At 57.5% G+C, this 26421-nt stretch overlaps 1 protein-coding gene across 1 annotated transcript in view; it reads left to right on the top strand.

The window, feature by feature from the left end:
• C28H16orf74 (chromosome 28 C16orf74 homolog) overlaps window positions 1–18777 on the top strand; it is a 32389-nt gene extending 13612 nt beyond the window's left edge. The window contains exons 3-4 of the mRNA XM_070500694.1: window positions 15736–15876; window positions 18236–18777. Of these exons, the coding sequence (XP_070356795.1) occupies window positions 15736–15876; window positions 18236–18294 (200 nt within the window). The 3' untranslated portion in view covers window positions 18295–18777. The remainder of the gene's footprint in view (window positions 1–15735; window positions 15877–18235) is intronic.
• Window positions 18778–26421: the final 7644 nt, after the last annotated feature.

Below are 26421 nucleotides of genomic sequence, written 5' to 3'. Positions count from 1 at the left end.
ATCTGGGAATTAGTCAGGCGGTCAAGTTCTTGGGAGCGGGGGGTTTTAACAAACCCTCTGGGGGATCCCGGTGCCTGCCCGAGTTTGAGAACCACTGGTGAAGCGATTCTGAGCTCAGAGAGATCTGAGTTCAGATCCCAGTTCTGCCCCTGACAAACTGCAGCCTTCTGCAAGTCACTTTGCCTCAGTTTCCCCATCTGTAAAATGGAGTGATGAATGAGACTAGCCCCTGGCCAGGTTTTGAGAATGATCTGAGATAAGCACTAAGGAGATTGCCTATGAACAGGGTCCCCCAGCCCCTCCCCCTGGCCCTTCGCGCCTTCCCATCCTGCAGGCAGCTCCAGGACCTCAGAGGGAAAGGTGAAAGTGGAGGCATGGGCTTGCCGGTTGGGGCCAACTTGGGGGCCTGGCGTGGTTTCTGGGGTTTCAGAGGGCGCCAGCTCCAGCCCCAGGCAACTCCAGCATCACCATGGAGAGAGGCTCCTGAGCCGGGGCTGGTCCCAGCGGACTGTGCTCCTGGGGCCCAGCGGGAGAGGGCAGGAGAGGGAGGCGGCCCTGGGTTAGTGGTTCCTTTGTTTTAAGACTATTTTTTACGACAGTTTTAGATTTATAGAAAAACTGAGAAGGTAGTAGAAAGTTCCCAAATACCCCACAGCAGTTTCCCCAATAGTTACTGACTCCCTCAGTGTGGCAGCTTCCTGATGATGAAGGAACCAGCGCAGAAACCTCGTCATGAACTGAAGCCCACGCTTTATTCCGATTTCCATAGTTTTCCCTCCTGTCCCTTTTCTGTCCCAGGGTCCCAGCCAGGATCCCACCTTCTATGTCGTCATCCCGTCTCCTGAGCCCCCCGGGCTCTCACGGTTTCTCAGAAGGTCGTGTCTTCGTGACCTTGGCCGTTCTGAGGGCTGGGCAGGAGTTTTGTAGGGTGCCCCACTATCGGGATTTGGCTGACTTTGGTGGGTTTTTAGTCTGTTTCGCCGAATCTGTGATGATGGTGATGGGGGGGACCAAGGAGGACACGGGTAGAGCCCCCCCAGGCCACCTCGGGGCTGGGACCCTGACTGCCCAGGTATTTCTCCCCGCTCCCTTCCCGGGGCCCAGGGCCTCTCCTTTACTCAGCCTGTGACCCAGACCGGGGGCTGGCAGTTCCAATGCCCATTTTCTGTATTTTATTCCATGTTGGTGATCAGAGGCCTGAGACTAGCCCCAGGTCACTCTGGAAGTGAGAGTCACACCACACTGCCCTGTCTAGTGTGTAAACCCTTGGCTCCAGCAGCCCCACAGCTGCGGGCCAGAGCTGGTCGAGAGACTGCTCGTTCCACAAGCATTGATTATGTCCCTGCTGTGCGCCAACCCAGGCCAGGTGCAGGGCTCCAGGGATGAGCAAGGCAGCGGCGGTTCGTGACCCCGAGGAACCGGGAGAGGAAGAAGGGGATGAACCTTACTGGGAACTGTTACCTGAGGACGACCTCCCGTGGGCTAAGATGGAAGCGGCCAGCCTGGCCCCCCGGGAAGGATGGCGTCACTGAGGAAGCAGCTGGCCTGGGAAAGAGTCGGGAAGGGACGAAGAACGGAAGGAGCGGGTGCCGTCAGAGGAAGGAGAGGAGGGCGCCCGGTGGGCGAGGAGAGAACTGTAGCCGCCCGATGGGACTGGCAGCCACTCTGGGGCTTCCACCCGTGGGGACCGGGAGCTCTGGGGAAGGGGCGGAGAAGAGGCATTCGTCCGTCGGGCTGATACATTCCGAGCAGTTTTCAGGATGAGTTGGGGCCTTCCTGCGTTTGCAGGAAAGGCCACGTGGAGGGATCCGCCATGAGGCAGAAAACCACCGAGGTCGCTGTCTTCATTTATTGAGCCTTGGTGTTCCCGTCTGTGAAATGCACAGCTTCCTGCCCATGGGGTCCTGGGGGACATCCCTAACCTTGCTGCCCCGCGGGGCCACTGCCAGCAGGCAGGGGTCTTGGTCTGCTCTGTCCACCCCTGGGCCCATGAGAACCGAGCCCTGCACACAGCAGGTGCCCCCGTCCTGTGGGGACAGAGCCCAGGCCACAGCTGGATTCCGGTGTCACTCTTCTTTTGTGCAGCTGACAGTTGCTGAGCGTGGGAGACACGGAAATGAATGTGCAACCCAGAGTGGTAGATTTTGTGGTGCCAACTGTGAGGGGAATTAAAGGGCTACAGTAGTGGGATGAGGCGCTGAGAGCCTGTCTGTGGTGCCAGCATTGGAGCCGGCCACGCAGATGCGCCGAACAGTGTCCCAGGCAGAGGGAACAGCAGGTGCAAAGGCCCTGAGACAGGAACAAGCTTGGTGAGCTGTTGAGGAGGCAAGTGTGGCGGGACTAGGGGGCTGAGCAGGAGGAGCGGAGGTCGCTGGGGCAGGCAGAGCCATGAGAGCTGAGGAGTGGTGTCAAGAATTCCTTTTCAAGGTAACAGGAGGGGCCGGCTCGGTGGTATAGCAGTTAAGTTCGCACTTTCCACTTTGGTGGCCCAGAGTTCGCAGGTTCGGATCCTGGGTGGGGACACGGCACCGCTTGTCAAGCCATGCTGTGGCAGGCATCCCACATATAAAGTAGAGGAAGATGGGCGTGGATGTTAGCTCAGGGCCAGTCTTCCTCAGCAGAAAAGAGGAGGATTGGTGGCAGATGTTAGCTCGGGGCTAATCTTCCTCAAAAATAAATGAATAAAGGTAACAGGAAGCAGTAGTATCATTCCAGACCTACACCTTCACCACACATCAGGACGACGAGGGAGGCGTTCAGAAAGGTGCGGCCGTGGCCACTCCCCAGGGTGGGCGCTGGGCTGGCGTGGGTGAGTCCTGGGCATCGGGTGTTCACGAAGCCCCCCGGCTGATCCTCTGGCACAGCCTGGGGTGAGCACCACTGTCTGCACCCACTGTCCTTGCTTTTGAGATGGGGCTTGGACTGGGGACTGACTGCCCGGGGTGACAAGGAGCAAATTAGCTTGGCTGGGAGCACACGTCTGCAGGCTCCAATCCAGGGCTCTTTCTGGAACCTTCTGAATAGATCTCTGCCCAGGATACAGGGGCTTGAGGGCTGGGAGACCCCCAGCCGTCTCAGAGGAAGGGTGGATAAGCAAAGCCTGAGCAGATGGGGCTTACTCAGCCCCGCCCTGCCCCCGGGGGCGTGGGGAGAGCCGGGGTCCTTCTGGCTCAGGGCAGCTTAAGCCAAAGCTCCACGCTCCACGCCTGCCGCCTGGGGAGGAAGGAGGGCGGCCGAGGGCATCTCAGTCGGTCAGCCCGCGGCCTGGGACGCTGGGGCATCACCGCCCACTGAGGGCAGGGGGAGCCGGCTGGACATGGTAGGGGCTGTCCCCAGAGGGGGCATAACCTTGGGCAGGGCCCAGACCACAGTGAGGGGCATGAGGCCCAAGCCTAGCCCCGAGGGTGGGCACCTCCTTACATCGTGCACCCTAAGCATCTAGCCTGCCCCACCCCTGTCCCGCCCAGCTCGGCTGAGGGCAGGTCCGAGGAGGTATGAGCCATCAGCAGGCAGCACTCCCAGGGCTGCTGGGGACAAGCCTGGTCCTAGAGGGCGGGTCTGGGCCCCAAAGCACAGCGTCCCCTCAGTCCATAGGTTCAGATGAGGCTTAGACCTGGGGCTGTGGGACAGCAAGGGACAGGTCCCAAGGACACCTGTGCTTTAAGTCATAGCCCCTGCCCACAGCCAGCCTCAGCTCCTGATGTCTGGGCTGCCCAGGAGTTGGTCAGAAGGGTGGGCCATATAGGAGAATACTATGCAGCTGGGAAAAAGGATGGGCAGCTCTGAAACCATAGGGTACCATTTCCAACATGCAAAGTTAGGTGAAAAGAATGAGGTGCAGAGCAGTGGGTCTAATGCTGTCACTTGTGTTGGAAAAAGAAAAGCAATATGCCTGTGAATGCATTTGGATGTATATATACAGAACATTCAGGAAAGAGACACAAGGAAACAGTAACAATGACTGTCTTCAAGTGGAGGAGTGAAGAAGAACTGGAGAACTGGGAGTGAGAGGGAGCAGGACTCAGGTGGACTCTAGTCTCTCTCAGCTGCCTATGTCTCTGGCCTGGGGAGACCAGCTTGACCCAGCGCCCCCACCCCCCAGGACTGTGGGATTAACTCTCGGCTTTCCTGGGCTCCTGCGACCACACACTGGGCTGTTGTCCTGAGTGGTTCAAGGGAAAAGGAGTGTTCCTGTGCCCCTTGCTGCCTCTCCAGGCCTACACTCCAAATTCTCTGCCTGGCCCTACTGCTGCCTGTTTGCTGTCTCACCTCCTCACCTTGATCAGACCTCTCCTGCAGCAGCAATGCCCCACCTTCCTGCTTTCCCTGTTCCACCTCCTGAGTCTGTCTGTCAGCCTCCCTTCAGAAAATGTTTTTTCCCTTTTTAATTACTTTGTTTTGAATATGTAAAACATCTTCACGGTACAGAATGAAAAATGTGCGAAAGAATATGTAGTAAAAAGTGAGTCTGCTCTCACCTCTCTCCCAGCCACCTGCTTGGAGGCAGCCATTGTCAACCACTTCCTTGTGTCTTCTTCCAGAATATTCTCTGTATATACATGCAAATGTGTTCATAGGCATATTCCTTTTCTTTTTCCAACACGTGGTGGCATTAGACCCACTGCTCTGCACCTCACTGTTTTCACTTAACCATGCATGTTGGAGATGGTTCCGATCAGAGCTGCCCATCCTTTTTCACAGCTGTGTAGTATTCCCCTGCGTGGATGCATCCTCCTGTTCTAACCCATCCCCAAATTGCCTTATATCTTCTTATGTCTCATCCACTTACAAGGGGGCCGAGCCGTGGAACCTTCCTAGAAGCAGCACTGCTAGGTTGAAGGGTCTGTGCCCTTGTTACTTTTGGAGCTTTGCCCCCTGACCCCCCGAGAAACCCTCCCGTCCACCCCGTGGGGAGGGACTGAGCTAACAGTGTGGTAACAGCCTTTCTTATTTCTGCTAATCTGATGAGTAAAAAAACGGCGTCTCAGGGAAGTTCATGTTTCATTTCTCTTTAGCAAGAAACATTTCACTTCTTGTTGGAGTAAAACCTACAGGGAAGGGATACAGGTGGGAAGGGAGCCGCTGGATGCATTTTCACACACTGACCAGCATCCAGATCAAGAAACAGAACATTCCAGTCCCCCAGAACCCCCCCGCCCAGGCGGCTGCTCCCCTGATGCCAGCAGCACAGACGAGTTTCTCCTGCCCACCAGCTCCTGTGGGCTCCCTCCTTTTGCGAGCAAGGAACTTTTACCACCCAAACCCCATCTGAAGCTCCTCTGAGACCCCCCTCTGAAGTCACTCGAGGCTCAGCCCACAGACCCCCAGGCCGGGCCAGGACAGCCGGGAGGGTCCCAGCGGGCGCCTCAGAGCTCTGGGCTGGGGTCTCACCTCCTCCCCGCAGGGGAAGGCCTGAACTTCCCCGAGCCTGAGAAGTGAGGGCTGGCCGGCCCCTCCCAGCCTTAGCAAGAGGACGGACGAAGTGGGATGCGTGGGGAGATGGGATCACTTCCTGTCTGTCACCCTCACATGTCATTCGTCACCAGACAGAACTTTCCAGCAGAGGGGGCACTGCCTCTCGTAGGACAGGGCGTGTGCTATGGGGTTGATGGGCTGTGGGCCTGTTGGCTGTGTGACCTGGGGCAAGTGGTCAGCCTCTCTCTGCCTCAGTTTCCTGCGCTGTCAGATGGAAGGACACCTGTCTCTCTTTCAGGGTATCGTTTAGATGATTGCAGGAGCTGACACCTGTGCAGGAGGGTCCTGTCCTCGCTGCACTGTCTGTCCCCTCCACCGAGGCCAGAGCCCTGGGCTGGTCCAGTGCCACACGCCCTCACGATGGGTCCCAAGGTTGTGCTGGCATCAAAGGCGTGCGGGGCCGTGGCTGCCGGTGTTCCTGCACCCGGGGCTCTGGATTCCAGGGCACATGGCTGCTGGGAGGGCCCTGAAAGGCCTGGCCCGTGTGGGGCTGACCAGGGAGCTGACGGGAGGGGGTGGCGGCGCTCCAGGCTCCCTGGGGCTGGGCCTCGGAGGGCTCGCAGGCAGAGCCGATGCCCCGAGTGGTGGGCGGCGCACTCCCTCCTTGGCTCTGAGTGCCACTCTGGCCCTGAGCCTCCTGTCGGCCCTCCTGTCTGCAGCCCTTCTCAGGCCTGAGCTGCCCACGGCAGGGAGGACACGTCCCCGTCCCCAGGGCCCAGGCTCCCCAGGAGCCCCCCGGTTTGCACAGGACAGCATCGCCCGCCACCTTTCTCCGGGACCACCTGGAATCTGCTGTCTGATTTCCCCGGTACCAACAGCAACAACAGTCCCCATGATGAGGCCGCCCAAGCACCTGCTGTTGGCCGGGCTGCCCCAGACAGCTCCGTGTAATGTCGCACGTCCTTATGATAGCCCTTCAGGTTCTGGGTCCTTATCCAGGGCGAAAGCTCCAGGGGCCAACCGCATGTAGCCCCCTTTGACTTAGCTGCTTTGCAGGTGAGGAAACAGGCTCCGAGAGGGTAAGAAACTTGCTCAGGCCACACAGCAGCGAAGGGCAGACTGGGGAGGCCGGTCCCTCTGGCCCGGGCTGTACTGCAGCTCTCGGGCGCCTGCTCTGAAATGCCACGCTGCTGTCGCGATGGTAACAGCTATGGCCGTGGTTCTCAGCGGCAAGGGATCCCCCCACCAACCAGGTAGAGATGCCAGGTTTAGGAGAAACAAAACACAGAACAGGATGCAAGGTACATTTGAATTTCAGGTAAATGAGGAATAACTTTCTAATGTAAGTATGTCCCAAATATTGCGTGGGACATACTTATACTAAATAATTATTTGTGCTGAATTTTATCTGGCAACCTCATCTCCAGGGGACACTTGGCAGTGTCCAGGGACATTTTTAGTTGTCACAACTGGAGGATGCTACAGCAGGTAGAGGCCAGGGATGGTACTCAACAGCCCCACCACAGAGAACTGGAAGGGTGGCCGGGCGGGCAGGCTGGCGGGCCTGCCAGAGGCCGTGCTGGGGGGCAGGAGGGCAGGTGGGCTGGACAGGGAGGGAGGGCAATGCCTCGCCCCACCTGCCTCTTCCTGGCTCCGCCGCCCAGGTTCTCTCTCCAGCTGTTCATCCCTGACGCAAGCTGGGGCTTTTTCCTTAATTAAAAAGAGATTTAAAATATCCACTGCCGTCTTCATTGGGCCCAGGCTGCCTCGAAAAGGTAAAACCTCCCAAGCTGCCGAGGCCTCATCCAGAATAATGCAAGGCTTTCCCCTTAATTGTAATTAAAAAAAAGAGAGATTAAGCGCATCTGGAACCTCAGGGGCATTTGTCAGTTTGTTTTTTGAAAGACCTGCACTGAATCCAGACACTCAGTCATCTCTGAGGAATTAGTGCTGGCCCAGCTTCCACCCAGCCCCGGTGCCCGTGTTCCTGCCCCCGGGCCTTTGTGCGTGCTGTGGCTGACCCGAGCACCCTCTCTTCCATCTCTCCTGCTGCTCTCCTGGAGGCCTTTTCTGACTCCCACTGTCTCCTGCAATCGTGCTGCTCCCTCCCACCATCTGCTCCTCGCTCCTCCTGTCACTGACGCAGATTCTAGAAGGTGCTTATTTGTTCCCTGGCCCCTCGGAGGACAGGCTGCACATCCAATCCCACATGACCCTGGGCAAGGCCCCTGACCTCTCTGTGCTTCGGTGTGCCCATCTGGAAGATGGGCGTCTCACTGTCAGCCTCACTGGGAGGACCAAATGATGAATCTTCACGAGGAGCTCCCACGGTCCTCACAGCCCAGCAGTGTGGGCCCCTCTCTCTGTTTTTCCCAGCAACCCTGACATCTTTGGGTCCCAGTCTGCTGCTGGAGCCTGGAGCAGGAGGTGAGGAAGGCAGAGAGGGTGGGGAGGAGCAGAGAAACACCTGTCGAGACTGTTCTGTTTTCTGCTGTGTGCCCAGCACCCGGAACAAGGCCCAGCACACAGTAGGTGCATGATAAATGCCTGTTACTGGGGCCGAGCGCAGTGAAGTCACGGCCAAGGAAGCAGGAGACCTGAGAGTGACACCAGCTCTTGCCTTCCCCGGAGCCCGTGGCTGTTCCAATGCAATAAGGAAAAAGTGTCTCCAGGTGTTGAGTTGGGACCAGGGATGTTTTATGAGTCGCCCTGCAAACAGTGTTTAGCCCCCACACCAGCTGTGCGACTGTGAGGGTGAGACGGGGTCCCTCACCCACGTTCAGGGGGTGGGTGCACCCAGTAGGTGCTCAACATTGCCTGAATCTGCGAATAAGCGGTAAGATTAGAATCTCTTGCTTTTCTTAACAGCTTGTGTTAGTTGACTGTGCGCCACGTGGCCAGCCCTGGTCTTCTCCCCTGCAGAATGCATGCCGCGATGGCACCCACCTTGGCTGGAGGGAGGCCTTCAGGGGGCTTCTTAGTCCCCTCAGCACCCCCTGGAGGCAGGGATTGTTACTTACCCCCATTTTGCAGGTGGGCAGACGAGGCTCCAAGAGGTGGATTGGAGCCCAGGTGTACGTTCTGGCCTCGGCGGCACTGTGGGTCCAGCAAGCCCACTGTGCACGCGATGGTGCCTTGGGAAAGGGTGGACACATTCCCAGATGGAGTCTCCCAGCTGGCACCAGGATGCCAGTCTGAGCGCCGTTTTTAAAGGGACCAACAGAGGGCGCCCTTGAGCCGCGATGGCCGCAGAGTCTTGGCTGCAGCCGCATGACCGCTGTGGACACTGAGAGGCGTGGGGGCCACTGAGAGCTGGCACAGGGAGTGGTGCTCTGTCCCCCAGGGCCTGGAGCGTCCTGAGCAGAGCAGAGGCCTGTCTCAGGGCTTCTGAAGGATGAGAAGTGGTGGCTGATACCAGGAGGGGTGGGGTGGATGCCCCGGCCAGGGGCCACCTGGCCTCTGTGTGTCCTCGGGCACGTCGCCTCCCTTCTGCAGGCTTTGGTTTTCTCATCTGGAGAATGGCCACAATCCTAATATCCACCCTGAGGATTCATGCAATAGTGGAGATCTCATGCTCAGCCCAGAGCCTGGCATGGGCGATGCTTAAGGAAGACTAGCTGGTCTCAGGGGGAGAGGGCAGTGGTCCACACCACCCCCTCGATATCCCCCAGGCCCTGGCCAGCTGGTTCACTGTCGGCCACTTCTCCCAGGCTTGGCAGCACACACCCCACAACAGGTATTCCATTCCTACAAGATTGGCATTGTAACTCGATTTTTACAACCGGGGAAACTGAGGCTCAGAGAGTAAAGCCACATGTTCCCACAGTCACCGTAGCCCAGGGGTTCCCAACTCTGGCGGTTAGACTCCTCTGGGAGGTTGTAAAAATCCTGGTGGCCACGCAGAGCAGTGAAATCAGGCCCCCTGGGCTGGGGTCCCGCACTGGTGCATTTGTAAACTTCTCTGGTGATTATAGTGGGCAGCCAGGACGGAAACCACTGCCCTCCGGCGGGGAGAGGGCAGACCAGGTTTCAGAAGTCTTCTGACCTCGCGTACAGCCCTCACCATTTCGCCGGCCTCCTGGAGCCCAGGGTTTTCTCCATCTGGCTTGCTCTGTGCCCAGCTGAGACAGCGTATGCCCCAGAGCAGGGGCCCCGTCAAGGCCGGGTCACAGCCCCCCCCAAGGCTTTCTGCACAAGCTCCCCGTCGCACCCTAAAATCACCCTGACGGCTTGGGATGGTTCTGGGGCGCTGGGATCTGCCCCCGGCCCCTCTCTCCCTGGGGCCTGGCCCCCAGGAATCCCAGCCAAGACCTTCCCCTCAGGAAATGGGCTCTTAATGGCCCGAGGCGGGCACATAATTAACAAATAACAATTCTGGCGTTAGCACAAATGAGCTCCTTGTCTGGGGCAGGGTTGGCATTTGTTTTTAATCCCCAAAGTCGGCTTTATCTCCTGAGAGCTTTCCCTCCTGCTCAGCCATCTCTGCTCGAGGCTGGGCCACCGGGGGTTTGAGAGGAGCTGGAGTCCCACCCTCCCCCCTCCTGCCTCCCCCTCCTCCCCCCCTCCTCCTCCCTCTCCCCATCCCCCTCTCTCTCCCCTCCCCCTCCTTCTCCCCTCTCCCTCCTTCTCCCTTTTCCCCTCTCCTTTCTCCCCCCTCCCCTCCCTCCTCTCCCCTCCCCCTCCCTCCTCCTCCCTCTCCTCCCTCCTCCCCTCTCGCCTCTGCCTCCAGCATCTCTCCAGGGCCCCTGAGTGACCTGACGCTTCCAGATGAAGAATGTAGGCTTTGTCGCCAAGCTCCCGGAACATGTTAAAATGCAAATGCGGGGCCCTGGGAGGAGAGTGGCTTTTCCCCATTAGCATTTTATTTTAGAGCTTTGGAATATTCCCGAGGAAGGGGCTTCGAGGCTGGGCAGAGAAGCTCCCTCCTGTTCCAGATAGCAATAACCAGGTCTTCCTTTTGTTGCCGGCTCTCTGTGAGCCGCTCTTTGTGGATGATAATGGAGAGAGCTAACAGGACTTGAGCACCCTCCAGGCCCCACTCGCTGGGCCCGTGCTTTCTGTGAGTTCATTCATTTCATGGTGCCCACAGCCCTTCAGAGGAGGATGCTGTCACTGACAGCCGCCAGCGTCAGGGTGCTGTTTTGTTTTTGGCGTCAACGAGCCTCAGGCTTTGAGGCTCTATAATTGCCTTTTAGGACAAGGGGCATGCCCCAGATCCAAACTTCCCGAGGCCTGGATATTAGAGAGCAGGGATGGCAGACCTCGGTCCTTGGGCCAAATCCGCTGCCCGTTTTTGTAAAAAACGTTTTATTGAGACACGCCCATTCATTTACATATTGTCTGCACTGCTTTCCTGCTGCAATTGCAACAGTGATGGCAAAGCCCCAGAGTAAAGGATAGTTACCGTCTGGCCCTTCTCAGGAAGTTTGCCAGCTTCGTGCTGCAGAATTGTGCGTCCAGGAGGCACCGGCCTTTGGAGTCAGAGGGACTCGGGCTGGACTTCATATGCTGGCTGCACACACACTCGCTGTTCAACAACGTGCAAGTCCTTACTCGCTCTGGTCCCCAGGCTCCGCATCCTTGGGGGTCGTGCTTATCATGCCCGGCGCCGTGTCTGGCATGTGGCAAGTGGTCTGTGGATGTCTGTGGTTGCCAGTGATAACAGGAGGGCCTCCTCTCAGTGGCTTCCTCTTCTTTTTTTTTTTTTTTTTTAAAGATTTTATTTTTTCCTTTTTCTCCCCAAAGCCCCCTGGTACATAGTTGTATATTCTTCGTTGTGGGTCCTTCTAGTTGTGGCATGTGGGACGCTGCCTCAGCGTGGTTTGATGAGCACTGCGATGGCTGCGCCCAGGATTCGAACCAACGAAACACTGGGCCACCTGCAGCGGAGCGCGCGAACTTAACCACTCGACCACCGGGCCAGTGGCTTCCTCTGATTGGTCTCACGTTCTGCGTAGGAACGCAGGAAGAAAGGGCTCTAGGACTTTAAAGGCGGCCTGGAAGCCACCACTTTAGATCACGTGGGCAGTGCTTGGTGGGTGTTCCGAGGGCCTTGTACTCTGACGGGGAGACATGGCCTCTTCCTACAGGACTAACCAGCCATGTCGATTCAGGGGATCCTGGGGACTCCCCGGGGAGGAGACAGGACTGGGGTTCGGAGGATGAGGAGGTGGCTAGGAGGTTGCCTGGGGGAGGAGAGCAGAGGGTGCTCATCCCTCCAGGCGTGGGAGTGGCGTGAGGGAGGGGAGGCAGCCTGTGCTCACTGAGAGCTGGCTGCAAGCCAGACTGTGTCATTCTCTCCCCAGCCCAGGGGGGTGAGTCATGCCACCCCCATTTTTGTCAGTGGAAACAAGAAGTGAGAGGGAACCCAGTCCACACGAGACCACCCTTACTTCTGACACCAGCTGTGAGTTTCAGGGTTCCCAAAGCCACCGTCAGGTTCAATAGCTCCCTAGAGAGACCCACAGAGCTCACAGAAAGTGCTAGAGGTCACAGTTATGGTTTATTACAGGGAAGGGGTACAGATTCACGTGAGCCAAGGGAGCAAGTGTGTAGGACAGGGTCCAGGAAAGTTCCAGATGTGGAGCTCCCATTGTCCTCTCCATGGAGTCACAGGTGCATTGCTTTTGGCAGAGGCATGTGACACACGCACACACACACACACACACACACACAGTATTGCCAGCCAGGGGAGATCACCTGAGCCTCAGTGTTCAGAGTTTTCTTTGGGTGTTCTGGGCTGAATTGTGTCCCCCAAAATTCATATGTGAAAGCCCTAGCTCCCAGTACCCTAGCATGTGACCTCGTTGGGAATAGGGTCATTGCAGATGTCATGAGTTCAGATGAGGGCGTGCTGGAGCAGGGTGGGCCCCCAGTCCGGTATGACCGGCGTCCTTATAAAAGGGGAGGTTTGGAGACCGCCACGCACACAGGAGGAACAGCGTGTGAAGATGAAGGCAGAGATTGGGGTGGTGCTTCTACAAGTCAGATGAGGCCCGAAGACGGCCAGGAAGCCACCAGAAGCTGGGGAAGAGTTCTGGGACAGAACCTCCCTCACAGCCCCTGGAAGGAGCCAGCCCCGCCGACAGCCTGGTCTCGGACTTCAGGCCTCCAGGACTGTGGGAGAATACAGCTCTGTGGTTTGAGCCTCCAGTGTGGTACTTTGTAACGGCAGTCCCAGGAGATGAGTACACTGGGGTTCCCCTAGGAAGGCAGGATTGATGGCCCAGGTGGCACATCTGCCTCCAGTCCCTCTGGGTGTCACCCACTGCTCACATTTTTCGTCTGTCCAGTATGACCAAGGCCCCTGGGCAAACAGAGGCCCTCCTGCCAGGCCTGGCATCCCGAGGCCTCAGAGGTGGCCTCCCAGAAGCCAAGGACAGAGGCTGGACCTCCTTTGGGGCAAGGTTAGATTCTTTACTACTCAGAGGCCCAGAGAGGAGATGTGACTTGCCCAGGGTCACACAGCTTGTGAGCAGTTGGCCTGACTTTGGAGCCAGGGCTCTCACCCCTGTGCCTGCTGCCTGCAGCTTTCCCGAGCACACGGCCCAGGTCAGGCTGCAGGTGGGCGTAGAACTGGGCCTGATTGCATGTGCCTGCCTTTGTAGAGTCAAACAGACTGTCTTTGACAGTCCAGGCATGGACTGCCCCTCAGAGCAATGCCTCTTAGGTGACCAGGTCACCCTGAGACGCCCCACAGCCGTGTATGGTGTTCCCACTGTGCACTTGCAGTGCCTTCCTCCTAGGGTTGGGGCAGGCCGCGCTAACTGTATCAGTTATCTAGGGCTGCGTAACAAATCACCCTCAAATTTAGTGGCGTAAGCATTTATTATCTCACAGTTTCCGTGGGTCAGGAAATTCAGGAGTGACATGGCTGGGAGGCTCTGGCCCAGGGTCTCTCCTGAGGTTACGTTCAAGCTGTGGGCCAGGGCTGCGCTTTCATCCGAAAGCTTGACTGGGCTGGAGGATCCACCTCCCAGGTGGCTCCCTCACACGGCTCTTGGCTGGAAGCCTCAGTTCCTCCCACGTGGGCTTCACCACAGGCTGCTCGAGGGTCCTCACGGCATGGCTGCCAGCTCCCCCCAGAGCGAGAGGGCAAGGAGGAAGGTGCAGTATCTTCTATGACCTCGCTTTGGAAGTCACGCACCAGCCCTTCCGTCTTATCCCATTTGCTAGAAGCCCTTCTCAGTCCTCCCACTCTGAAGGGGGGGGGAATTAGACCCCGCCTCTCGGGGCCACACTTGAGAACCACCACACTGACCCTGTAGGGGTCATTTAGGAGCACTGTCTCATGTGCCCAGGGTGGACCTGAGGAGCAGCAGGAATAGAAATCACCCCATTCCTTAGCTCCTGCTGTTGGCCGGGGGCCAAGATGCTTGAGCTAGTGTCATCCCAGTCTGGGGCTGTTTGGGGAAAACACAATGTGGGGGGGGCGGGGGGGAACGAGACAAGTATTGTGGACGCCCAGCTCAATGGTGGTGGTTCTTTTCCATGTAAGTAAGACACTCCACTTGCCCTGTCCCGGGCGCTGTGCTGGGCTCAGAGGAGACAGAGATGAGTGAGGGAGTGGCTGCCTTGCGGACGCTCACAGAAAAGGGAGACGGAGCTAAGAACTAACCATTTCAGTACATGTGATCAGCGCTGGGAGACTGATGGATGCCTGAGTGTAGACAGACGAAGAGGGGTGGGGATCAGACCTGTGAGACACCTTCCCCAAAGAAGAGCCTATTGTGTCGGGCTTTGAAGAGTAAGTAGGAGCTCGTGACCCTGGCAAAGGGAGAAGGAGCATTCCAGGCAGGGGAGCAGCGTGTACGAAGGCACGGAGGGGCTGGGGAGCCCTGGGTGTCTGGGGGACGGTGAGCACTTTGGGGAGTGTGGACGGGTGGCTGGGAATGAGGCTGCAGGTAGTTTGGGCCACATTGTCAGGGCTGAAAGCTGGGCTAAGAGGTTGACTCTAATTTATGATCAACAGTTCCCAAAGTGTATTTCATGACTCATGGTTCTGTGAGATGTTAACAGACATTCCTCCAAAAACAGACCCCAAGGTTGTCTACGTGCAGGAAGCCCAGGGTGAAGCCTAATTCAAGCAGCTTCCTTCCTGCAGGACTTCTCAGAGCCTTTAACTCTCTAACATGCTTGGGAATCTCCAAGAGAGGGAAAGAGTAGATGAGATTCAGTCAACCTTCAAATATGTGGTATTCCCAAACTCATGTGATCATGGAACCCCCTTCCTGACAGAGTCTTAGGAGGCCAGCATTCCAGGGAACACACTTTGGAAATGCTGCTTGTAGGTAATTGTCAAGCGCTAGTGCGTGTTTTGAGCAGGTACGTGCTGTGATGAGATTTGCCGTTTCTGGCTGCTGGTGGAGGGTAGACTGAAGAGGGAGAAGCCAGGAAGCAGAGAGACTAGTTAGGGCCATGAGGAGAGAGAAGGAAGGATGTCACAGACATTACAGGGTGTCATCTGCGGGCGAGGTGGTTGATGAACCTGGCTGGGGGTTGGAGCGGAGGACGAGAGGGAAGACCCGCGGCTGACGCTCTGGTTCTGGCAGATGACGATGCCGTTGACTCAGACGAGAGGCGTGGAGGAAGGAGTTTGGTGGGGTGGATGGTGTGGGTGCTTTTGTCAGGGGGGACCCGTAACTGGCTCGGTCGAGTTACCTGTGCTTAATTTACGGGAGAGGTGGGACAACAAATTCAGCCACTTAGAAGAAATGGACAGATTCCCTGAAAAGCACAACTTGGCGAAACTGACACAAGATGCAACAGAAAACCTGACTAGCCCCATATCTATGAAAGAAACCAGATTTGTAATCAAAAGTCTTTGCACAAAGAACATTCCAGGCCCGGACACTTTCATTGGTGAATTCCATCCAACACTTGAGGCAGAAACAACACCGATCTCGCACTCTTTCAGAAAATCATTTGTGGGAGAGGCAACTTCACGCCTGGCTTTGAGTCAGACAGGCCTGGGTTCCAGCTCAAGCTCTGTTGCTTTCATCTGTTTGGAGTCAGGTTTTGAGGACCTACTATGTGTCGACACTGTTCAGGGCACCAAAGATACCTTAGTGAACAAAGCAGATAAAACTCCCTGGACTCACCAAGTTATGCAGGCGTGGACGGGTCATTTAACTGTCTTGAGCCTCAGTTTCCTCATCTGTGAAGTGGGAGCAGCCGTCCCCTCATTCCCAAGAGTTGTCAGGACTCACAGTGATGGTCAAGGGAGGGAGGGAGGCAGCGGTGGGCAGTTCCCAGCGGCCACTGATGCTTGTCTCTCTGTCATGTGTGTGCATGTGTGTCCCCCACGGCCTGCCTTCTCAGGCCTTAAAATGTGTGTCAGCAGCAGCAGCAGCCACGACGAGGCCCCCGTCCTGAGCGACAAGCACCTGGATGTACCCAACATCATCATTACCCCCCCTACCCCCACGGGTATGATGCTGCCAAGGGACTCCAGGCAGACAGGTGAGGCCACCCCGCCACACTGCCAAGCCGGGTCGGGTCTGGGGGACAGCTCACGGGGACCCCCTTCTGTGCTCCGGGTCTGAGCTCATGTCCCCGCTTCCCCTGGGTTTATTAAAAATTTATGCTTGGATCTGCATACACTCCACCGTGGGCCCCTCGCCACGGCACCAGCCCCAGCAAGATGTGGCATGTTAAGTAATTAGCGAGACAGCCCCTGCCGGCAGCCAGGCGAGTGATGGATGGGGCCAGGCGGGCTCGCCAAGGTAATTGATGGATGCGCCTTCCCCTGCCAGCCGGGGCCTGGTGCTCCATCTTGCTGGCGCAGGGGTTCAGCTGGACAGAGCAGGCTTGGAAACATATCCACGCCAGGGCTGGGGCTGGTCTCTGGGGCTGCCGGATGCAGGGAGGAGAGAGGAGATGGCCTTGTTCCCGGAGAGAGGGGGAGAGGGAGAGGCCCGAACTGGGGCCCCACGTGCCCCTCTGTGGATACCATTGGAGCCAGAGGGGAAAATCGTTCATTTATTCATTATACAGAAGTGTTGAGCCAGACCTGCGCTTGGTGCTGAGGCTGCTCTTGTGAATGATAATAATCATAATACTAAGTAGTGGTTATGACGGCAGTAAACACTTTCCCATTGAGCCCTCACAGTCATTCTGCATTAGGTCCAGTTTTCATCTCCATTTGACAGATGGGTAAACTGAGGTTCCGACAGGGTGCGGCAGTCGCTGAATAGCCAGTAAGTGGCAGAGGCGGGACTCAGCCCCAGGCTCTGTGATCTGGAGTCCACCCTGTGCACCCCCAGGCTGGACGCCCTCCCAGCGGCTAGCGTCATTCAGCCAACCAACCACCGTGACACAGTCCTGCCTGGCTCGTGCTGGGGGGACACAGGCTGACAAGGCTGACGTGGGGCTCGTGCGAGTCTGGTGGGGGGACTTGGGTAGACTTTTCCAGAAGGGCTGAGTTGGGATCTGAGCTTGCCCACCAGGTGAGTGACCTGGAGAAAGCCATGGGACCCCCTCTGGGCTGGGCCCTGTGTCAGTGCTGCAGCTGGGCCTTGCTCAGTCATGATTGCAGTGGGTCACACTGCTGTCACCTTCCCAAGTGCTGGGCCCTGGGTTAAAAGCTTTTCTGAGATCTTATTTAATTCTCATTCCAACCCTATGGGCTATGAGGACTGCCCTTATCTCTAGTTTATAGGTGGGGAAACTGAAGTGCAGAGAGGGACAGCGACTCACCCAAGGGCACACAGCAAGGTGAGAGAAGAGCTGGGCTCCTGCTCCAGTGTCTAATCAGAGAGCTCAGGGTGGGCAGCAGAGGCCCAGGTCCTTGCTCCCCACTTACGCTCCCTTCCCTCTCCCAGCCTCTGTGTCCTCATCTGTAAAATGGGATCATAACCACCTTCCCTGCTCCCTGTGAGTGCAGAGGAGTCTGATGGTTACAAGGTCTGTGGGGTGAGAGCCCAGAGGCCCTGGGCCCCCAGGAGACTCCTAACCCTGGGAGAGGTTCCTTTGAAGCTTAGGCAGTTCTGGGGGTGGATTAATGCCCAGGGGCCAGCACAGGGGTACCCTCCCGTCTGCTCTCGCCGGCGGCAGAGCTCGGATCCCGACCCTCTGCTCTCCCCATTCTGAAAAGGGCAGCAGAACGGCCACAGGCCTGGAGTCAGGACACCCTGAATTCAGATCCCAGCTCTGCCGCCCGTCAACCTGGGACTTTGAGCAAGAGGCTCCGCCTCCCTGTGCCTCGGTTTCCCCATCTGTGAATGGAGATGATAATGGTGCCTCGGTTTCCTCACGTGGAGGATCCGTGACAGGGAAGCTGGAGGGCCTGATTTCACGCCCTGTGTTGATGTTCTCGCCAGTGATATTAGGATGGGAGGACAGACCGCCAGGCCCGGGCGGCACGTCCTTCAGGCCACAGGCTGATACCAGGGGCTTCCCTGGGCAGCAGGGGACTGGCAAGAACTCTGGCCCTACCTGGACCACCCTGCTGATTGGAGCAGGTCTCCTCCACTCTGGGCCTCAACTTCCCATCTCTAGGCTGGGGTCAGGGGTGAAGGAGTTGACCTCCCGCCCAGCCCTGGGCTCAAAGGCACCTCCCAGAAGAGACTGAGCCAAGAGCAGGGCCCCGGGCTACAACCTCAGGGACTCAGAGTTGGGGAGCGTGGCCTCGAGCCTGGGCGGAGGGGCCGTGGGAAAGCACCATGAGACTCGGCATCTGTGGGGTCCCCTTTAGCATCCGTTGACACTATTGCCCCTATGTCGGGGGAGCTGAGGTGGCCCAGAGGTGCCAGCTCCCAGGGAAAGGGGGCCTGGATGGGGGGGGGTCCATCCAGATGTTGATTCCCCCTCTGTCTTCTAGTCTGGCTGGATGAGACGGGGTCCTGCACAGAGGATGGGGAAATAGACCCCGAAGCCTGAGGAGGAGGCGGTGGACACGCATCCGTCGGCACCAGCTCCTGCTCTGGCTGCCCCTGGCTCCACCTGCCCCGGGGCGCGGGGTCACCTGGGACAGAGCTGCTGAATAGGCTGGATGGGAAACAGAGCAGATTCGGGCATCCGACCGGGAGAGATGTGGCCGGATGAGCAAGGAACCAGCCCGGCCCACCTCCAGAACGACGTCTTCCAGGCCCCACTGAGTGGACTGGTCCCTGACCTCCTCCGTGTTCTTGCCGACCCCAGGGCCATGGTGACAGCCCGGCCATCCGGGTGCCAGGGAGGGGCTTTCTCCTGGACAAACACACCCTCCCTGCACCCTGGGCCAACCAGACGGGTCAACACCCACGAGAACTTCTCGCAGAGGCGCAGCTCCATTTTTTATGAGTTGTTTTACAGATAACAAAACAGTCCAGAAAGTGATTTATAATTTTTTGCATTATAAATAAAGATCTTCTGTAACAGACAGTGAAGCCTCCTTCTTGGGCTGGCAGAGGAGACGGAGCGCGCCCGGATACGAGGTGGGTTTAAGAGCATCGCTTGTCACGGAGGGGCCAGTCCGACGGGTGACAGCTGGTGATGAGCCTTTGGAGAGTCTCGGACCCCTCGATTGGCAGGCCTGGGTGAGGCCAAGGGCACGGGCTCTGAAGTCACACAGACCTCATGTGAGTCCAAGCTCCGACCCTGCCAGCTGTGGGATCCTGGTCATAACGCATCTCTCGGATGGGAGGCAATGGTTTTTGTTTGTTTTTAGAATAACATGAAATTGTTGGTGTGCCCTTCCCCCGTTGACGGTTCTGATCCTGGCACGTGTGTTTCTGTTCGTTTTCTGTGCCTTCTGTCGAGGCTGCGTGGCTTCTGCTTTGGGTTTGCCTACTGTCTTAGTTGGGGTCTTCCAGAAGCAGAGCCCGAGCCAGGCTTGGTGAGCAAGGGGTCTGTTTGGGAGGTGACCCCGGGATACACAGGTAGGGGGGTGGGAAGGTGCAGATCAGGGGTCCCCGAGGCCACTCTCAGGTTCGATAATCCACTAGAGGGACTCAGAGAACTCAGGAAAGCCATTATAGTTGTGATTATGGTGTATTACAGCAAAAAGGATGCAGATTAAAATCAGCAAGGAAGAGAGACACAAATGGTAGGGTCCAGGAGAGACCAGGCGCATGCGTCCGGGAAAGGCACGCAGACGGCACTTCATTCTCCCAGCAACGACGAGGACACATGCATGGGGTGTTGCCAAGCAGGGACGCTCACCAAGCCTGTGTCCAGAGTTTTCACTGGGGGTCAGTCACATAGACATGGCTGACCGTCCATGTGGCTGACCACCGTCTCCAGGCCCTCCAGAGGTCCGGCTGATACCCTGTGATGCAGGTCCCCACCATGGAGCATGCTGTTAGACTGTCCCTGTGGCCCAAGGCCCCAGGTCAACAAAGACACTTGTATCTAGCAGGACATCCCAAGGGCCTAGTGGTCACCTCCCAGGAGCTGAGGGCAGAAACCAGACCTCTCTGGGCCTGGTACCTTCTTTCCTGCACAAGAAGCGAGGCAGGGAAGGGAAAGCCGTGAAGGTGCTTCTGGAGCCCGGCCTCCTGGGGCACCTCGGTCGGTCTCTGGCCTCTGCAGAGGCAGCGTGGAGCTCCCCTCAGCATCCCCCACCCCAGAGGGGTGAGGCAGGGGGCTGCATCCTCCACCGGCATCCACCGCTGGCTGAGGGCTGCTCCGGACCCGCCCAGCACTTCCCACCTGTCCCCTCGCGGACAGCAGGACTTGCAGAGGGGACGCGGGAACACCCTGGAACACAGAGTGCCCCGGGCGGGTATGCTGGGCCCCACAGTCAGGGCCGACTCCGTGGGTGAGCAACCTGCGCCTTCCAAGAGGGCCCACCCTCAAAAGGGCCCCTCACCTGGTTTAACACTCTCCTGTCACCTCCTTGAAATTCTTCATCGTTGTTGGACAAAGGCCCCACGAGCGACACAGCCTGTCATCTTCCAGCCCCCATGGGCCTCTGTGCGCCAAGATGCAGCTCGGGTCGTCTGTGCATCTTATAAGGCCCCACCCCTCCACGGGAGCAATGTCAAGGGCACGTTGTGGGATGGAGATGTCGTGGGATGAAGAGCCTGTGGGATGGAGATGTTGTGGCCATTTTTGGAACTCTGGCCTGCCACCTGGTCATGCAGTTCGGTGCCCCCAGAATGCCTTTGCTCGCATTGCCAGCCCCGACCCCTGGGCAAGGCCAGGGCCGCTGCAGCCAGGTGCTCCTCCAGGCCAGGCCCTGCCAACTGGAAGTCTTCCGCCCCCGACTCCCACAGCACCATGTGCCCCACACGTCTCCTGCGGGCAGGAGACGCGTCTGTTGTTTCATAATCACCGATGTGCAAGTCATCAGAGGATGGGGTACCCCTGTGCGTTGGGGCTCAGGCCCTAAGGCTGATGTACCCACACTCAACCCTCCAGCGTCCCCACACACGACCCTCAGAAAATAAAGCCCCTAAGGTGAGACTCGGGCTCACGCTCCAGTATGTTCCAGACCTTGCACGTAGCAGGTGCCCAGGTTTTTATTTATTTAGCGTGTATGTTGCTGCTGTGTGCAGGGCACTCACTGTTCTAAGCACAGTACATCTATTTTAACTCATGTGATGCTCATGGAAACTGTGAGATGCTGTATTAGTCAGTTTTCTTTTTGCCATGTAACAAACAGCCCCTTGGTATAGGCTGAACGTGGGTCCCCACAAATCCTCACGCTGAAGCCTAACCCCCAGGCCATGGCATTTGGAGGTGGGGCCTTTGGGAGGTGATTAAGTCGTGAGGGTGGAGCCCACGTGAATGGCATTAGTGCCCTGATAAAGGAGAGCCGCAAGAGCTCCTTCCATGTGAGGACAGGGCCAACTGTGCGCCAGGAGGCAGCCCTCACCTGACGCCAAATCTGCTGGCGCCTTGATCTTGGACTTCTCCTCCTGCGGAACTGAGCCGTAAATTTCTGTTGTTTGTAAGCCCCCCAGGCTGTAGGGTCCTGTTACAGCAGCCTGAACCCCCAAACCCAGGGACTGAGAACTGATTGCCCACTCACTCGTCTCTGGGTTGGAGCTGAGTGGCTCTGAGGGGCTGGGCTTCGTCGGGCTGCAGTGGGGTTCAAATCTGCTCATGTGTCTCCTCGTTTTGTGGCCAGCAGCTACCAGAGGATGCTCTCCAGGAGGAAGGCAGGGCACAGAGCACGAGCCAGGCCATGCAAGGGCTTTCCCAGCTTCCGCTCAGGACCCCCTGCCCCAGTCCTGTTCCCACAGGAACCCAGAGGTTCTGGGTCTCAGGGCTGGGGCTGGGTGCTTGCCCTGAAGGCCGACTGAGCCCACGGTTTGAGGGGGACCCCACGTCTCCCTGGGCATGGCTCAGAGGCCTCCAGCCCACTCAGCAGCCTGCCGCGGCTAATCATCGCCTCATCCTGGGCATTTAGTGCCCATGGCAACAGGAAGAGGGCTGCAAGCTGGAGACCAGGCGGGAAGGGCGCTGGAGGCTGCACAGCCCCAGGACGCTGGATTTGCCTGTCTTATCCTTGCTTTCCTGGAGGAAGATCCTGGGGCCCCTGGTGTCCACACCAGTCCTGGGCTTTGAAACCCACTCAGCTGGGAGGCTCATCCCTGGTGAAGCCAGCAGTTAGGAGGGTGTTACCCCAGAATGTTGTCTGCTGAGTAAGAGGAGAGAGACCCTTCCTGGTGACATCTGCACCCCAGCAGGAGTGAACCCTGTGACAGTGCTCGGTGCCCAGCACCTGTCTTTGAAACTATGCCTTCAAGTAAGCTCTGTCTCCCCACAAAGGAGGGGCGAGGTGGAGGGGGCCTGCTCAGTGCAAGCTCTCACCCAGGGAGGGCATGGGGGGCGGGGCAGGGCACACCACTGCAGCCCCAGCGTCCCTCTTAGGAGCTGTGAGAAGGAATAGGGGGAGTGGGTGTGAGCAAGGACTTTGGCATCAGGCAAATCTGCATTGTGCTGTGTGACCATGGAAAGTCACTCAACCTCTCTGAACTTTTTCTTCTCCTGTAAAGTGAGGATAATCACAGGCTCTACCGCATGGGGAGCATATGAGGATTAAGTAAAATTATGTAAAACCCCCACATGGTGTCTGGCACAGAGTAAACAGTGAATAAATAGTAGTCTTCATGATCAGGTGGGTCACCAACCTCTCTGGGCCTCAGTTTGCTCATCTGGGGAACGGGGACCATGCCATGGGGCCCTGAGGATGATGGGAAATGGAGGGTGTGACTGTGGGACGGGTGGGAAGAGTGAGGGCTCTGGAGCAGACCTGGCATCACATCTGCCGTGGTGCCCCCTGTACCTGACGTGACTCCCACTGCATCACCCGTGCCTCCCTTTCAAGGGCTTTCTCGGTGCAGGAGCAGGTAGGGTGGGGGCTCTCTAGGCCACCTGGAAGACCTGGGGAGTTGACACTTCCAGGAGCACCCCTCACCCCCGTGCACGGGAGAAAGCAGAGAACTAGCCCCCTCTCCTTGCCCCTTGCGGTGGAGGTGAGGTGGCTCTGAGGAAACTTCTGGTCTCCCCAGTGCTTCTCAGACTTGAGCGTGCTCTCCGTAGAGATCTGGTTCAAACGCAGACTTGGTTTTAGGAGCTCTGCGATTGTGCATTTCTAACCAGCTCCCAGGGCACCGGTGCTGCTGGGCCACAGACCACGTTTGGAGTCACGAGGGTTCCTCGCTGCCCAGAGATTCCCAGGGGTCTGAGGCCCGGCCGCCAGCGTAGGAAACCTGCTCCTTAACCTGAACTGGTCCTCCTGGAGCTCCCCGCTCCCTTCCAGGTGCTCTCTGGGATTGCCTTCCCAACAAACCACTTCCCCTTGAGGCCTTTCTCGGGGCCTGCTTCCCAGCCGCAGTCAGCATCCGTCCCTGTGCGCCATTTATATCAGCTGGGTGACCTTGAGCAAGTTCCACTGCTTCTCTGAGCCTTGGTTTCCCCCCTCTTCAAATGGGGAGAATAAACTAGGTTGTTGGGAAGATTAAATGAATGGACACACATATAGAACCTAGAATAATGCTTTAGGGTTCAAAATGTCCTCTAGAATGTTGGCGATAATGCTGAGGTTGGCAAAGCCGCGATTGGGAAGACCCACCAGGCCCGTCTGTGCGGTCGCAGCCTCGTGGGGTCGTTGCATTCTGCACGGACTTGACCCTTCATTAGAGGTCGGGGGTGCTAGAGCGGTGGGATGGGTGCCTCTTTGGGGCTGGTCTAGAATGACACCTTATTTTGAACCCAAAACATGGCTCCCTGATTCTTATTTCTTGAGTCTGTTCTTCCTTAAATACATCCTGGGGGAATGGATGCTAATGTCTGCCGTTTATTTTTCATTTATTTTTAATGCCAAAGCTGCGCATCCTGATTAAAACCAACAATAAAAAAGCTTTGTAAATGGCTCCCCCCCAAAGTGTGTGTGTGTGGGAGGGTGGGGCAGGGGTCCCAGTCAGAGGCCACCGAAGAGGAAATGGACGGATGGACTAACAGCTCTGGCCGCCGACAAAGCCCGTTAACCCTAACCCTGCTGTGTCCCGGAGAAGTTCCCAGGCTCCAGGAGGTGAGGGGACGTTCTGGTCCACGACTTGGGATTCATGCTGTATGCCTCCAGGAGGGGAGGCTGGGAGGGGAGAAAAGTGTGAAAACAGATGGAAATGTAATTTTTAATGACAGCAGCAGATGGCAAAAAGACACAAGAGTGTATTCGCACCATGTCGGAGCCATTTGCGAGCGCCCAGCTCAGCCGTGATATGCGCCGTGCGGCTGGCGTGTCGGCTCCCCCGCCAAACCCCGCAGGCCGGCGAGCTGCAGGGGGGAACACGCAGGCCCCCCGGGGAGGGGCCGGGCGCGCTGCCAGGCTGTGGGGAGCCACAGGTAGACGGGAAATACCTGTGGCCACCTGGGGGGTCCGGAAGCGTCTCCGTGCCTGGCTTTTCCGCACACAGGCAGGCAGTGAGGCGCTCTAGTTTCACACAGCCCCTCCTCCTGGTCTCCATGGCAGCTCCCCAAGGCCAGGCCATTGTCACCACTCACCTGGACTTCTCAAAGTCCAGGTGAGTCTCCTGCTGCCAGACCGCGTCCCACCCTGACTCCATCCACCAGAGCTGTGTTTCTACAGTGCAGAGCTATTCCTGTCACTCCTCGCCCCGCATCCCTCACGTGGCCTCCCGATGCACTCAGGATCACATCCCTGTTCTTGGAGGCCGCTTACCAAGCCAGCCCTGGAGGTGTGGCTGCTGCTTGTCTTTCTTACTCCTCTCCTCACCACACTTCGCAGGGAGAGGAATCCCTGTGGGGCGGTGGTGAGAGAGAAACACCACCACGGCTGGGAGCAGGCGCCCCCGTCCACAGAGCGTGGCCCGGTCAGCCGCAGCTGACAACTCCTCCAGCTCTAGGTGACATTCAGAATAGGTGACAGCTGGGGTGGGGTGGCCCCAACCAATGGGAGCTGCCCCTGGCCAGAAACAGCAGCTGAGGTCAGCCCCGCAGGAGGTCATGTCAGCCCCCCACCTTAGAGACAGGTGGGGGCAGCAGTCACAGTAGGGGCTGTGGCTCTTGGGCTCCTGGAGCACAGCAGGGGCCCATTAGGGACGCAATCACGTCTTGCTGTCAGGGCCCTGCGCTCCTCCACCCCTCCGTCTTGTTTCAGCTGAGGCAAGGGGAGGGAGGGTTACCAGAGGAGGTATTTCCATTCTGCGTTTCTCTCTCGCTGCCATGACTGTAATTCTACTCCTTCCTTAGCTGGGTGATACCACCAGCTGTTGGTCACCGCATCACCGGAGCCACCCCCGAGACGGCAGGTTTCTGGGTTCGGTTTATGGGAGCAGGGGCTCTTGCCCTCGGCTGAGGCCTGGGCCTGCCCCACAGCGTCTCATCCCTTCCGTCCAGGTGTGGCCCGGGACTCGGGCAGGTGATTCTCACACACAGGCAGGGCTGAGTCCGGGGGGGCTTCTCGCCCACCTCCTCAGGTCCTCACTGTCATTCATCGTTTCCTAGGCCGCTGGTCTCCTCACTCTAAGAGAATTGCTCCCACGTGCAGAGATTCAGACTTCGAGGTAGGCTAATCAAGGATGGAATGAACACGCTTGCGCAGGTGGACCACAGGTCCTTCCCAGACACGCTCAACCCAAGGGTCCTGTGGGGACGCACTGACGGGCCGCCAGCCCAGTGTCACTCACAGGAACGAATGCCCCTGCAGAGGACCCCAGACTCCATCCAGTTGCTCATACTACGAGTTCTCCATTTCCACATGGGGCGGGGGCCGCCCTACAGGACGGGGCGGCTCCAGGAGATTTCCATCATTGCAGGAAGATCTCTGCTTTCAAAGCAGAAGTCCCATGGCTGACTCATTTTCGGAGCACTGCTCTGCGGCTTAAACTCTAGTGTGACCAGGTGTTGTGGTACAGACCACCCTGAAGGGGGCTGTGGGTTCACGCTTCTGGAGTGTTCTAGCTTCCCTGGGGGAATCTGGCAGAGGCTTTTTCTTAAACTCTTTTTTTGCTAAGAATAGCTTTAGCCTTACAGAAAAGTTGCAAAGATAGTACAGAGGGTTCCCATAAACCCCACACCCGGTTTCCCCTGTCGTTAATCTTATGTTACTCTGGTCCATTTGTCACAATGAATGAACCAACTTTGATACATTCTTACCAACCAAAGTCCATTCTTTATTCAGGTTTCCTCAGTTTTCCCCTAACGTCCTTTTCCTGTTCCAGGATCCCATCCCCATTTATTCCACGTCTCCTTAAGCTCCTCTGGGCGGTGACGGTTTTGGGAGGTGGCTTTTGATGACCCTGGCAGTTTTGAGGAGTGCTGGGCAGTTCCGTAGAATGTCCCTCTGTTAGGGTTTGTCTGACATTTTTCTCACAATGAGCCTGGACTTGTGGGGTGTGGGGAGGAAGACCCCAGAGTGAAAGCACCTTCTCATCCATTTCTCCTCCATCGTATCAAGGGTGCATGCCATCACCCTGGCCTGTCACTGCTGATGCTGACGTCGCTCTCCTGGCTGAGGAGGTCAGGTGTCTCCATGGTCCTGTAACTCTGTGTGTCCTGTTTCCATCCTCTCCTCTGTGGAAGGAAGTGGCATGGGGCCTACACTTCAAGAGT

Source organism: Equus asinus, chromosome 28 (assembly GCF_041296235.1).
Source record: "Equus asinus isolate D_3611 breed Donkey chromosome 28, EquAss-T2T_v2, whole genome shotgun sequence".
NCBI lineage: Eukaryota > Metazoa > Chordata > Mammalia > Perissodactyla > Equidae > Equus > Equus asinus.
This window is presented reverse-complemented; position numbering and strand designations above follow the sequence as displayed.